The following is a 14852-nucleotide window of genomic DNA, read 5'->3' as shown; positions in this document are numbered from 1 at the left end:
ACCCTTACTTACCCTTTATTTTTTCTACCCGCGTTTCTCGCTTCCTTTTTTCCCCTCCACTCTCTCGTGCTTTTTCTACCCGTGAATTGTCCTCTCTATCAGAATGTATAACTGTTGATTTGATTTTTTTTTTTTTAAGGAAACTGTTTATTTGATAGTGTCAATGTATATAAATCAATTTTTTAAAATAAAAAGAGAGAAACACATAATATAATAAATTAGGCAATATTTTTTCTTTAGCTACAATATCAATATCAATATGAAGTAATTCCATTGAAAGCTGTGAATAATCTTGGTTGGAGATTACAAGCAAACATAAAATTAATATTTTTTTCGTTTTATTTTATACTTAATTATTAATTAAAATTTAAATTCTTAATCACTTCACTAAGAGACATACATTACTACTACACATTACTACTACCTGTGTATAATAGTTGTTGATATAAAATGCATAATATCATGATGAAGAGAGATTAAAAAATATTTAAAATACATAATATTTATTATATGATTTGGGTTTTTAATACTACTATCTTTTATAATTTTTTACTACTGATATGTTTTACTTTATTAAAAGCAGTGATAAAAAAAAATCTTGTGGTCATAAAATTAACATTTTCTTAAGCTTTTGACCAAATTTATAATGAGTTTTCTGACCACTTTTTTTTATATTAACAATTTATTTAATCACTTAAGTTAAAGCATCCAATACATGGAGTAAAGAATAAAATAAATAAATCAATTCAACTAAATATAAATATAGTTATCGTAATTTAACTCTTACTATGAAGGTTTATATCTTAATTCTTATAGAGGAATTTAAATTATTTCTTTTGTTCAGCTAAAAGTCACTTATTTTCAATCAATGAGCGGACCTTTGAAGATAACAGATTAAAAACAAAGTGATTACAACATAAGTCTTTAATGATATGGGTTTGAAAAGTAAATGGAAATTAAAATTTTAAATTTCTGTACCGTTGAGTACTACAAATTACAGAATTATAAATTGATTACTGTTTTATGCATCTTGAATTGGATTTTGTTAAAAGTATAGAATAATTGTTAACTTGGTTCGAGCATCCCCACCTTCGTGCATAAACTTCATACAAAACCGACAATATGGGCGGTATTGTGAGAAAAAAGGAGAGCACATCAAATCAAATATCATATTTGTAATTTAATTAAAAAGTTGTCTTGTTTTATATACTTACTCCTTTCCATCATGCACAGGTAATGTCACTTTCACACGGAAAATGACTGAGATAATATGTAGAGTAGTATAATATTACATATTCAATTTCAAAGTTTATATAGGAGATATAGTACTCTGACTTATATTCCAAGATAAAATATATTCCTAATTGTGTATTATTAATAATTAATAATTAGATCCTTCCCTCATTAGTAATATTGAACTTGATCACGCAAGATAATACTAGCCAAAAGGTGTTTGGTTAGAAAGTGAAGGTGTCTTTAAGGAAGTACTAATGTACTACTATTGGTGGTGGGTCAATTGGGGTGAGGGGTAGCCAACCTTTTGCCGTCAATAATTATTGAGATTTGGCAGAATTTAAAATCATTATAAATGCAATTAGAGAACTAAACCCCCAAAACAATAGAAAAATAAATAAAAGATATATTATATATTAAGGAGGGTTTGACTTTAGAGTCTACGATGATAAATATTTTTAGTCGTTTAGAAATTAAATAAGATCAAATATCAACATTTTAAATGAAAATATTTTGTGTATCGCGACGAAGGCTACTAAATCAACCAAATCAATTTCAAATATATTTCTTTTGGGTACATAAATCAATTTAAGATTAATATGATTAGTAAAAAAATGAAGTATATTATAGTTAAGACAGACGATTAAAAAACAGGTGGAAATCGTAACTTTTCAAAGGTCAACGTTTATCCTATTTTGTATACCTTCTATAATTTTAACATTCTATTCAGCAAATATTCAGAGTTACTTTCATTTATATATATAATCTTGTTATTCATGTTTTATATAAGCACGCTAGAAAATAGACATGCACTAAACACATGTACATAAAAAGGTTTATTTACATAGACGGATTTAGAGGGGACGAGTGTGGGTGATCTGGTCCTTCTTCCATAATTTGTTTTTAAAAAATTATACATATTTTTTATATATAAAAATGTACTTCATTTTAATCTCTTATATTGTTTTTAATATCCCCTTTATATTAGCTATTTTATTTGTTATAAACGAAGACAATAAGTTATAACAAAAGCTGTGAAAAAATTAATGGTGAGAGGAGAAAAATAAATTCAGTCATCTTAATTTTCAATTTGCATATATATGAGAAATCTTATTCCCTTTATTATAACAATTCGAATTTTTAAGGAAAAAAATGAAATAGACACATTGTTATAGAACACAATCCTATTTCTATCTCTAAATATAAAATTAAATTATCATTTTAAAATTGAAATTATTTCTTTACAAACTTCTCTTCTCACATAGGTATGTATTTTGCATTGTGTGACACATGTGAAATTAGTTTCATATCTTTCTTAATTAGTTATTGAATTAAAATATGCTTTTAATTGTCTTAATTTATTTTACTAATACTTAAATTTTAATCAATATAAATATAATGAAACATTTAAAAATTATATATTTTTATTATACAAAAGAATATTTTATTAATTAAGTCATGTTTTTTAAGTATTTAATATTTAAATGATCATGAAACATAAAGTATGATGTTTTGTCTTTCAAGATAAAGTCTCACACAAATAATCCAAATTTTTTTATAAAAAAATAACATGTAAAAACTGAATTATTTTGGGGATGAGATTTGAACAGTCAAACATTTTGCATGTGATTTTTCTGCTAGCGTAATACAGGTGGGCACCCCCCATGTGTCCTTTGATAAACATCGTTAATTTAATGAATGACACGCGCAATTATCTACGCGGATCTTGACCTAGTGTCTTTATTTCTGATAAGTTATATTCATACATTGCATATATACTACAATATTTGTAAATACGAGAGATAATTATCATATAGGTGAAGAAAAACAAAGAAAAATAATGTGTAAATATACTATTTTTTATTTACAATCATGCACAAGTGTGGGGCAAACTATTCACATGGCTCGTTAGATTTTTAATTTTTAATATTTTTGCAGAAAAAGTAGTATTCTTATTTTTGCAGAAAAATATATATTATTTTTTTATGAAGTATAATTAATTTTAAATAATAATAAAATTTTATTTAAAAATATATTTTTTATTATTAATAGGTCTTTTATTTAGATTAGGATGAATGGTAGAATGGGGACAGGAAAATATCACTAGCTCATTGACTTGTTTGAAATATTTTTACAGTTTCTTACGTCACCCTTAAATGAATTAATGAAAAGAACGAAAGGAAGTTTTCTTTGTATCAATTTGGGAGATAAGTTAAAGAAAGGAAATAATTCATTTTGAGTCTGCGAATAATTAAATTATATTATACCATTTAAATAATTATTAGTTATTAAATTACATACATATTCTAAACGTGTGTTATAAGATTGAGATGATATAACTTTTATTTAGAGTGCATGATAGAGATAATGAGATTTGAACCTAAAATTTTATGCAAATTATTCAAATTCTTTTATCACTAAGTCAACATGGATCATCGAATTATATCAACAATTTAAAACATGTTTATGATGACTTCTACCTTTTTTAACCCTCAAAAAGGTTAAGATAATCCCTTTCCTTTTTCAATCAAATATATATCTAAGAAAAACAATTATTTGTCCATTCTTGTTCTTGAACTCTTTTATATTTTTCATATTTAATTCTTCTAAAATAAATTGTTAATTAGAAAAACCAACAAGTTAAGTTTTAATAATTTTACAATAGCATTATACATATATATATATATATATATATATATATATATATATATATATATATATATATATATATGAGGGAGCTATTCTTTCCTCTTACTTTCCTTCCAAACTTAGATAAATAAATTTTTTTTGGTGAATAAATTAGATAAATAGTTGATATCACTTTAATTTATTTAAGTTATAAAACTTACAAATTTAAACTCTTCATTTCCTACACAAGCTAACATTAATTAATTAGTAACAATGTAACATATAGGCTTCCTATAGGTTGGAGGATGGAGAGCAAAGTAGACAAATTTGATACTAGCACTCTTCTTTCTTTCTTTAAGATGTTACTCCCAAACAAACCTACCATTCTTTTAAGACAGCACTTGCAGAGGTTGTACATCATTATTACCGACCCACATGATGTGATTTTTCTCCACTCTTCCCCCTCTCTCCAACATTATTGGTCGTGAAAAAAAGATGAATGAGACGTGTACATATTAGTCCACACACACAGATAATATATGTTGATTTTCTCATGGAAAGCTTTATCTACCTAGCTCTCTTAATTCACACTCACTTACTAGCTAACACAACCCCCCCACCAACCATATAGAGGTGCAATTTGTCTTTGAATTATAGAAAGGTGACGCAATGGTCCCATCCCTAGCTATTTCATAAAAAGATGTAAATCATATTATTTTTTCGTTTCTTACTAGTTGTGCTAGGCTTGGTCACTCCATCTCCCTCCCTCAGATTCTGAAAAGTTCCCATAAACTCATCAAAATCAAATCTACTTGGCCAATTCATCAGGGCATTTGTCGTGCTAAAAGTTCGGGGAAAGGGGAAAAGAGTGGAGGGGGATGTTGGGGACGATGATGCTAACATTTTCTATCATGTATTAAAAAATTAATGGCATACACTGTAAAGGAATGAATTAACAACAAAAAGGGACTCAATGTTTCCATTTATTTTCATCACCACCTCACGTGCTAACAGCTAACGCGTATCATTATCTTTTCCATTTTCTATTTGTGGTACTGATAATACTTTACTTTGGTTGTCTAAAAGTGTAGCATGAAATAAATTTTCGATGTGTAGGGTAACTGGGTAAGGTTCATCGATAGTTGAGTTGAACTCTTATAATTTGATGAGTTACAGTGCTACTACTTTGAATTAAAGAATAAAAATGGTTAACACGTATATATTATGCATTGTAGGGAAAATATTTTTTTATTAAGAAATAGGGTAAATATAATTGAAATGTGAAAAATATAGTTTTCTTTAATATTTAAGGCAAAACTATTCTTAATGGTGATAAAAGTAAATTAATATATATGTTTAAAATATTAAAAATTTATTAGGGTTAGCCTGATGATGGAAGAATGGGATAACAAGCATGAAAACTTAGGTTTCATGTCAATATTGAAGTAAATATTAATCTTATATACGTATTCAATTGTAGATATATATAATCAAAGAGTGTGAAAAATATTTATGATGATATAAAAAAAATAGTTATCACAAACATATAAAAAGTATTGGATATCAATGCGAAGTAAAATATTAATGAAAGAAAAGAAACAAATTAAATTTTACAATAAAAAAATAATCATCTTAATTAAAACTCATCTACTTTACTAAGAGAACCACCAAATAGTGTTCATTTGAGATCATCAAATAGTTTAAAACTTTTGAAAAAATGAAATGAAAGGTATATCCCTAAAACAATACTAATAAGGAGTGCAGGGATGATAAGTCAAATAAGAACACATAATAATAATAAAAAAAAGACTTTAACGAAATAGACATTAATGTCAATCTCTAGGCTCTGGGTATAAGATGATAATGAAAAGAAACTTTTAGGTGAAGAGGTGAAAAGAAATTTTAACCTAATATTAAAAAAAAGGTAAAAGTAAAAATGTATTAAACTATTAAGAATAAATATAGCAAAAAAAAAAGTAATATGCTAATAAGCCACAAGCAAGTTGGAAAAACTAATAATCTATAAGTTACAATTAAACTAGTTGAAGAAAATTATATAACATTTGGAAAACTTTTAAAATGTGGTGGCTCTATTAAAACCACGTAATTAAAAATTGGAGTTTTTCCACAATAACAATGAATTGCATCCTATTCATCGTGAAATTGAGATCGATTTTCCTTCAGCACACCACCACCTCAAACACGCTATATAAGTTATAAGCAAGTGAAGTAAGTTAGTTTATTAAATACTTATTTGGTCAAACAAAGTAATCAAATAAACTATAAACTAACTTAGTCTTGTCAAACTATAAATGAAGTTGCAGGGTCTGGTTTCAACTTTGAGAATAGGTGGAGGTGGGGGTAGCGATGGCAATGGGAGACGAGGACGACAGTGCAATGCAAGGGGTTGATGGGAGTTAGGGGTGAGGGTAAAAATGAAGAGTTGGTACAAAATTTATAATATGTGGATGAATTAATCATTTTTCTTGTACGTATTTTCACATATAAGTAATTACATAAAAGCCTTTAGAAATTTATTAAATTAAAACTAAAAAAATCATAATTTAAAATTTAAATGAATTTTCGGAACGTCCCAATTAAACTTTAAAGGAGGAAGACAAAATGCTCTAGCTAGCGAGCTATTATATTTGTTGAATGAACTAATATTTTCTTTATATTGAATATTTATCCATGCCTTCAACTTTGCTGAGTTTAGAAATGAAGGAAAATCAAGATTATTCCCTATTTAATAAGCACAGATGAAAAGTTGTATTTATTTAGTTTTTCGTTCTCTCGTTGTTCTTGGACGTAAACAAGGGAAAGGAACGGGAGTAATTTTGTGTTCCCCCTATATTTACTTACATTTTTATTATTTTTGTTGATGAAACCGAACAGAAAAGGAAGCATTCACACTTTCTTATTAGGTGATAAAAAAATAATGTATTTTAAAGATTATTATTATTATTACTCCTATTCATCGTGGTCATGAAGAAGTAGAAGTCATTGGATTATGGTCTCAGGTATCCTCTTACCTCGCCCATATCCTTCCTTATAGCTGAAACCGATGTCTTTTCTCAAGTCATTGATTCGTCTAGGAAAAAAATACTACTTGATTAGAAAAGCAATTAAGAATGATTAGCGGTTACTCAAAGTAACCTCTAGTCAAGCAATTAAGTGGTGCTAAGTTGCTAGTAACATGCCATCTTTCACAAATTTCGGAACTACTTTATTCCCCTGAAGGAGCAATATTTACCAATACAAAGGAAATTTTAATTGAAAAGCTATTATATGCTTAATTTGATCGATTTCACTGCCAACGTAGCATCATTAAATTCCACAGCACCAACCACATTTACTTCATGTAACACATTAAAAAGGAATAGTCCAACATGACTAATGGGGACTTGATAACAAATCATTCTCCAAGTACTCTTAGGAGTGATGATAACCATCAGTTAAGATAGATATTATACAACTGAACTGAAGTTGTACATTATGAAATGAACGGAACAAACATATTACGAAAGTAAAACGAAACTCAATCATGTACATTCACCCTAAGCATACAGCTCCAACTGCAACAAACTGAAAACGTGAACCAAGGGAAGAGGGGTGGGGGTAGGCTAACTTAAGCCGAAGAAGAAGATCTTCATTCTAATGGTGAGGGGTGAGAGAAGGAAATGAAGAGATAGATTGTAATATCAACTTCCTCCCACCTCTGCGAGTAGTAGGTGATGATCCCACGTCACAATTAGGAGAGGAGATCCTCTTGCCGTTGGGAGAAGAAGTTTTGATGCAGGTGACAGGAGAGTCATCATCTGGAACAGTTTGCAAAGGCTTTACACATTTGGGTTGATGTTGAGACCGCGGAGCATTTGATTTCCCAAGCTTTTGGCTCACAAACAATCCAGAACTGGAGATGGTAGTAACAAAAGATCTTGGTGGCTTACCCTTTGATGAAAAGGATAATGGAAGCAATGATCTGTTACATAAAATGAACCAAGATCAATAATGGGCATTAATTTTATCATCTCAGCTGACCAAAACACAGCATATTAAACCTGGAAAGCGGTAATGGTGTTGTAGCAAGAGATTGGTCGGGATGGTCTTCGGTATTCTGAGTTTCAGTTTTCCATGAAGCATTTTCCACCACACCCTTTTCGCATGCTTCTGTTTCTTCTTCAGGTTCGGCTTCTAATCCAGAAGGAACAGAACCTGAACATAGAATAGAAATTGCCATAAATAAAATGTCCCCTCTAACAGCAAACAATTTTCAGAAGGGTAACATAGAAAATAGGGATTTAAAAAGCAAAGTTGGTGGTTTTAAAAAGACAGAGACTTACCATCCTTTCTACCATATGTGTTCTTGCATCCTTCACATCTACAGCTTACGGAGCAACCAACACCACCCTTCAAAAAAAATAAAAAAATGTTTGTAAATGAAGTTAAAAGAGAAATTGGAGGCATGCATGATATAAGAGCGGGGAGAAAACCTGATAGCATTCACAATATTTCTTTAGGCAGCTTGATTTCTTGCAATTACATCCTCTTTTGTGTCGTGCTGAGGCTGGAGTTTTGTTAAGGTCATCCTGCAAGAAAAAAAGAATTAATATATGAAAAAACATGGTTTAAATTAGAAAGTGAAAAATAAAGTTAAATATTAATTTGCTGACCCCAATTTCAGATACAGAATCAGAACTTCGTATGACTTTAGGAGCAAATGCAAGTGGATTACGAGACTCAATCTGCTGGCGAGTTTGAAGAACAGTCTCAACATGAATAGGTTTATTGAAGCAATCGCGGCATGCACAAGGTTCTATGCAGTAGACTCCAGCAGCAAAGCACTCACAATAACTGGTAAAAAGATTAATTAAAAAGATAATAAAGCCTTATTTATTCTCAAGATTTCATGTATGAGAACAAATTATGCACAAAGCTGAAGGAAATTGAGAAGATTCATGTACCTCATAAGTCATAAGCAAGACTAATATAACATGGATAACCAACACCAATTCACTTGGTGCAAGTGATCTTAAATTTAGAGTATACAAAATTTAGCAGACATTGTTTTCAAGGTTTAGTCAAAGGGACTGGTTGAAGGATATTTCCAAATAACATTATATGAGAATATCATGAGATTACACATTAAACTAGATTTATAATTTAAACTAAACATGATGGAAATGGCTATGGAAAATCATACCAGCACCAACATAAGCTCAAACACAAAAAAGTTACTAATAAAATTATCCTTCCTTGATGACTAAACTTAGTAAATGTACATTTTTAATTCAAAAGAAAATATTTCAAAATCATTTGACTCAGATGTCATCTGTAAGAACTTTCCTTCCCCAAAACCAGATCAACTCCTCAGCTAAATGTTTATCTGTTGCATTTCTGTATTTCAAGAGGCAGGTGAAGCCCAATTTAAAAGCCTGACCACTTACGCAAAGGCAAAATTATTTACATAACACATAACCAAATCAACCAGGTCAATCCTTAAATGTTCTAGCCAGTCTTTATACGACAGGACCGACAAGGAGCTTCCCAAATCCCATAACCAAGATTTTCAAGTTAACTACCAGCTAGCAGTTAATATTCATAGTCACGAATTGCCAGGACTGACCATTATATATAGCAGTTCCTAGAACAATCATTGTATGTATGCACACCGACTAATCCTTTTAACAACTTATTATCCCTCCAATTTAGGCTGTTAATACTTCCCAAGTCCTAAGAAGTCACTTGAGTGATTACAGATTAGATTTAACACGGAAAAAAGGCTTATGAGGCAATGTTCAGCATGCCTTGCTGAGTGGATTGCAATGTTGCACACTATATTTCTAAGTGCAAATGCATATCTACCTGACTTAATTGATTCAACAAATAAGTCTTCAGTGACAGTCTACATTTACATCTTCAACAACCAGAATTCATAACTTCATGAAGAAAAGTAGATACAGTAAACTCCTTGTTTTCCGAAAAAAGAAATCATAAAGACAATAAAACAGTTTAGTAAAAGAAACTATAAAAATCAAAGGCCATTGCAACATATGATAGTATTCCAACCCAAAACAAAAGGGGAGTGTTTCTTTAAACTTACAGCTTCAAACATTTTGATTTCTTACAATTACAACGCTTGCAAGACTCCCCTTCCCCAGCTGGTTCCAACTTGCGCCTGCAAATCCAGCTTAGTTAGGCTAACGAAGAAAGGAAAAGCTAAAATGTAATGGAATGAAGATTATCAAGCAGAATAGATAATCAGCAATTGTACTTGCCTTTTCTTTTTCGGACTATTCTGCTGGAAATCTTCACCAGCCATCTGAACCAATACCAATGACTGGGTACAATCTTCACCAGGCTGAACCTCATTCTCCAATGGCTCCAAATCTCTTTCCACTGATGCAGGTACCAATGATAGTTGATGTTCTTGGCTTGGAGAGAGTTGCACAGATGAAGGAGAGCTGAGCAGATTAGGTTGCCTTCCAGATGACAATGTGTCAATTTTTATGTTTTTGCAATCCTTTAAGCTTGCAAGTGCATTCAAGTGCAAACCAATTCCTGGCAAAACACATCTCCGTGAATCCCCACTGTGTTTTGTGGGAAGCAGTTGCTTTTCATTACTAACATTCCTCTCCTCAGATTTTGCTGTACTTGAGTTGGTGTTTGAATTATCAGCTGGGTTCCTCCTTTGCACACTGGCCATTTCAAAATCTAGACAGCGTCTCCGTATACCACGGTGTGTCACATAAACAAGCTAAATACAAAGACAAAAGTACTTTTTAGATTGATTGATGTGTTCAATGGTAAACACAATGACACAAGTAGAGATAAAGAAAAATATTCAAGTCTCATCACAAATTTATAAACATTTGTGTGACACTCTGCTATGAAATTTGTTAGGGAATGCAAAATGCAGAAAAAATCATAATAATGATACAATTTTTTATACAATGTGCTTTCAAAGTAATGATTGACAACAACCCACAGTCATACAGCATTATCCTAGAATTAAAAGTTTCATATATAAACAATGCAGGAATAAGTTACAAGTATAATTAAGCATGTTATAGTGTATATGAAAGTAAACTAGAAATCATGAAAAGCTCTGATACCCACAATTCACTGCAAGTCAAACAGACTTCATGTTCCTACCTTATTATCCATCTTTTCACTTGGATTGCTAGTCACCAAAGCAAGATTGCCAAGATTGTCCTGTCTCTGACTTGTGCCTGTGGCAGCTGCTGATTCAGAAGGATGATCTTCAATTTCATGTTCTGAACCAGAAGCAACTGCATTACCAATGTGCATTTGTTGACCATCATTGGTGGCAAATTGTGGTATCACAGTCATAATATTGCTAAGCTCAATTGAAGGATTTAATTGTTTATTTAAACCCTTAAAAGCTTCTGGGGGACTAAACATTAACAGATCAGAGGCTTCAGTAATCAAACTATCCACACCACAATCTTGGCCTTCAACTTTTGCCTCCTCAATCTGACATAATCCCGGAAGATGCATTTCACCCTCAATTGAATCTTTTTCAGAGCCTTCTGGAACAGAAGCAACATCTGATGCTGGCTTGCCATTGCCAGGCAATTCCAAAAGAGAATTAGCCTCATCACCATAGAGTAGAGGTTCATACCCTGGGCTACCCAAATTATATTTTAAGACTTGTGGAAGCTCAATTGAGATATTTGGGTTTTTATTTTCATTACATGGCTCAATTGAGGCATCTGCAACGGAAATCTTTTGAGCAGTATTTTCCTGTTGCTCACTTGATTCATGACATGCTTGAGCTGAATCTGCAGGAGTCTCTTCACATGAATAAACATTATTTACATCTTCAGACGAAACCTTAGGTTTGGATGTCTCCAAAAGGTTATGCCTAAAAAATTAACAATACAAAAACATGTCACTGAAACATCTACAATTCTATAGAGACCAATGTTACAATCATCAAAAACAATAAACAGGAAAAAGAAGAAGAAGATTTCACTGGTACCTCCTGAGGAATCTGGATTCCTTGTGACAGTTGCCATGGGGTGATGTGAAAACAGATGGAGGGGATGAAAAGCTATATGAGTTGAATGTCTGAGTAACGTGAACAGATTTAACGGGCTCTATAGGAGATAGATTACTGATATACTTAAACACAGGCGAATCCTGCATAAAAATACGGCCAAACTGGTGAAGTAAAAGAAAATTTTATGCATGGAACTTGATTAAAGTTCATCTAATTTTGCATTAAGAAAGACAAGGGCAAATCAGAAAATAGTTTACAAATTAATCGGTTAACAAACCGTATCACAAAGGGATTGCTTTCATTATAACTTAAAAAAAAAATGCAGGTTATAGATGCATGACGGCAAAAATGAAAACCTGAAAATTTTCAAGCACAAAACCTACAGGAGAACTGACCGTTGACCACAAAGCAGAAGATTTAGAGGGAGAAAAGAAAAACCCTTAAAATGAAGACCAAAATGGCAAAATGGGACTTTTTTTTAACAGATTTGGAAGAAGAAGAAGAGGAAAAAAAACAATTTAAACTTCAGAAGCAGTCGAATCTGGGGTTAGAAAATTAGCTTTCTTTACTGGCATATACTCAAAAGCAAGCGAACAAAAAAGAAAGAAAAAGAAAATCCCCAAATTGGTTAGAAATACAAAAGCGGTTGAATAATTGAAGTTGGGGAGTGATCTACAACACAGAAGCTGAGAGTTTTACAAGCACTTGAGCATGAATTAAAAAAAAAAAAACGTTTTTAACCTAAAAAAGGAAAAGTAAGAATAAAGAAATAGTGGTGAAAGCGCATGCAAAGAAGGAAGGAAAACCTCAAATTGGGAAAGAGGGGTGTTGATCTTGCTCCTATCTGGCGTGTCCATTATTGTTTGCAGAGAGCGAGAGAGGAAACATCAACAAAACATGCGAAAGTGTTGTGTTGTGTGTGAAAAATGAAAAATGAAAAAATGAGGGAAGAAGGAGTTGGGGTTAGCGGATTCAAGAATTGGATAGGCGGGAGAACCGAGTTTCTCTCCCCGACCCCACCCCACCCCACCCCTCTTCTATTCATTCCTATTGCCACATTTACTTATAGATAGAAAATAAATAGCCTGAAAATAAATTTTTTTAAAAAAATGGAAAGGAAATAGATAGAAAGTAAAGTAAAAAAAAAAATATGGATGTACTAGGGAGAAAGATAAAAGGATAAATAAAAAATACGTAAAAATACAATAAAAATAACAGCAGTGCATGTGAATGTTATTAGATTTGTTTTAATTTAAAAACAAAAGTATTAAACAAATAATTGAGTTAAAATTAGAGAAAAATTAGAAATTATTATTTTTTACATTCTCATGTCCTCACCCTTTATATAAAAATAGAAATATGTACAAAAATATACATAATATAAATTTTTGGAAATAATAAGTTATGTCTAAAAATATATTATTTTGATTACCTTATTTAGATATGAAAATATATTTTCAACTCTAGGTTAGGAATCTAAAGGATTCCATGAAAGTATAAAACAAACACAACACTCCCTTGGACAACTTAGTAAAAATAAAACGGATATCCTCAAATTATGTTGCCTCTCTCTCTTTTTTCACTACTGTAACGCATCATTTCTTATTTTCTTTTCTCTCTTTTCTTCATATTTCTTAGTATTTTCTTTCGGGACTAGTTATTGTATATTATATATTTGTTTATTCTCACTGCTTGCAGAGTGGTTTTTTCTGGTTTAGTGCGCAGTGATAGAAACTCATAAAAGCATCAAATTCCCCTTATCACATGATAGTTGTGGCCGCATTAAATGATCATGATAGGTGTTTATAAAAAGGAAGAGCGTCGGCACTTTAATGTGTTAAGAAGTAATAACATTCTGTAATATGAACACTTCTTTCTTTACAAATATCATTGTCCTATATTATGCATGGATCTTGTTAATGTGCTTGAGATATTGATTAAATAATTAACAAGAAAAAAATATTTATTATAATATGAGAATATAAAAAAATTATAAGAAACATAATATTGTGTATCTTAATAATAAATAAATAAATTCTTAACCAATGTGTTAATTGTCATGTTATATAAGAATTGATGAATACTAACCAATACTTTTAATATGATTCTTATTAAGGAAATAAAAAGTATTTTTTATATAGGATGCGTAAAATTATATTTTCCTATAAAAAATTCTCTTTTAATTCTTGGACAACAGTTAATAGGAACAGTTAATAGGATTGTAAGTGTTTACATTAAGTTTGATTTAACTTAATTTTTAACTGAATCCAATTAAATTTAATTAGATCATATTAATTTATATTTTATTTTATTTAAATTTAATTAGATCATATTAATTTAAATTTTCTTTTATTTTTTGAGATGGGATACATGTATAACAAAACATATAACAATTCGTAAAAAAAAAAAAAATAGTTTTCTTTTTCTGCATTAAAGGGGCAAACGCCCAAAAAACAAGAACAAACATCACAATTTCACCAAGCTTTGAAACTCAGCTCGGATAGCAAATACTGCAAACAAAATGTATCTCCACAAAAGAAACTAAACCATGATCTAAGGACAAACCATACTTAACAAATGGTCAGCCACCTTATTACGGACTCTAAACACATGAACAAAATGGACATTCATAAGAGGCACAATGCATGCCTTAGTTGCATCCACAGTACACTTATCTCTGACATGCAAATCCTTTAAGCCTTTAACCATACGAATAACATCTTTTGAATCTGAGTGGATTTCCAAGGATGAAAACCCGTGCTCCCTAGCCAAATTAATCCCATGAAAAATGACCCATAATTCAGATTGCACAACAGAGCATATATACTTCCAATCCGCATGCAAAAGCTCCTTGAAATTGTCCTTCACATGATCTCTCAGAATCCCTCCGCATGCAGCTTTGGGATCATGGACAAACCAAGCTCCATCAACATTTAAACTCATCTTATCATGCTATGAGCTGAAA

The 14852-nt window shown here is 30.9% G+C and overlaps 1 protein-coding gene across 1 annotated transcript; it reads right to left on the bottom strand.

Moving 5' to 3' along the window:
* Positions 1–7300: 7300 nt before the first annotated feature.
* LOC100811662 (protein tesmin/TSO1-like CXC 3) lies at positions 7301–12925 on the bottom strand. Its single transcript, XM_003556013.4, has 10 exons — positions 12694–12925; positions 11867–12027; positions 11017–11749; positions 10140–10618; positions 9965–10039; positions 8535–8715; positions 8355–8450; positions 8205–8271; positions 7923–8076; positions 7301–7843 (listed from the first exon to the last, which is right to left on the bottom strand). Exons 1-10 carry the CDS (start codon positions 12742–12744, stop codon positions 7516–7518), a joined length of 2325 nt encoding a protein of 774 aa, XP_003556061.1. The 5' UTR covers positions 12745–12925; the 3' UTR covers positions 7301–7515.
* Between the last annotated feature and the right edge of the window lie 1927 nt (positions 12926–14852).

The sequence above is a fragment of the Glycine max genome, chromosome 20, assembly GCF_000004515.6.
Source record: "Glycine max cultivar Williams 82 chromosome 20, Glycine_max_v4.0, whole genome shotgun sequence".
Classification (NCBI taxonomy): domain Eukaryota; kingdom Viridiplantae; phylum Streptophyta; class Magnoliopsida; order Fabales; family Fabaceae; genus Glycine; species Glycine max.
Note: the sequence above shows the minus strand (reverse complement) of the source record. Positions and strands in the feature narration are given on the sequence as shown.

Coding starts and splice junctions, on each gene's coding strand:
- LOC100811662 (XM_003556013.4), bottom strand. CDS start 12,744: ATGGACACGCCAGATAGGAGCAAGATCAACACCCCTCTTTCCCAATTT. Junction 10,040..10,139: donor AATAGTCCGAAAAAGAAAAG/GCAAGTACAATT, acceptor CTGGATTTGCAG/GCGCAAGTTGGAACCAGCTG. Junction 8,716..9,964: donor AAATCAAAATGTTTGAAGCT/GTAAGTTTAAAG, acceptor TCTTTTTACCAG/TTATTGTGAGTGCTTTGCTG.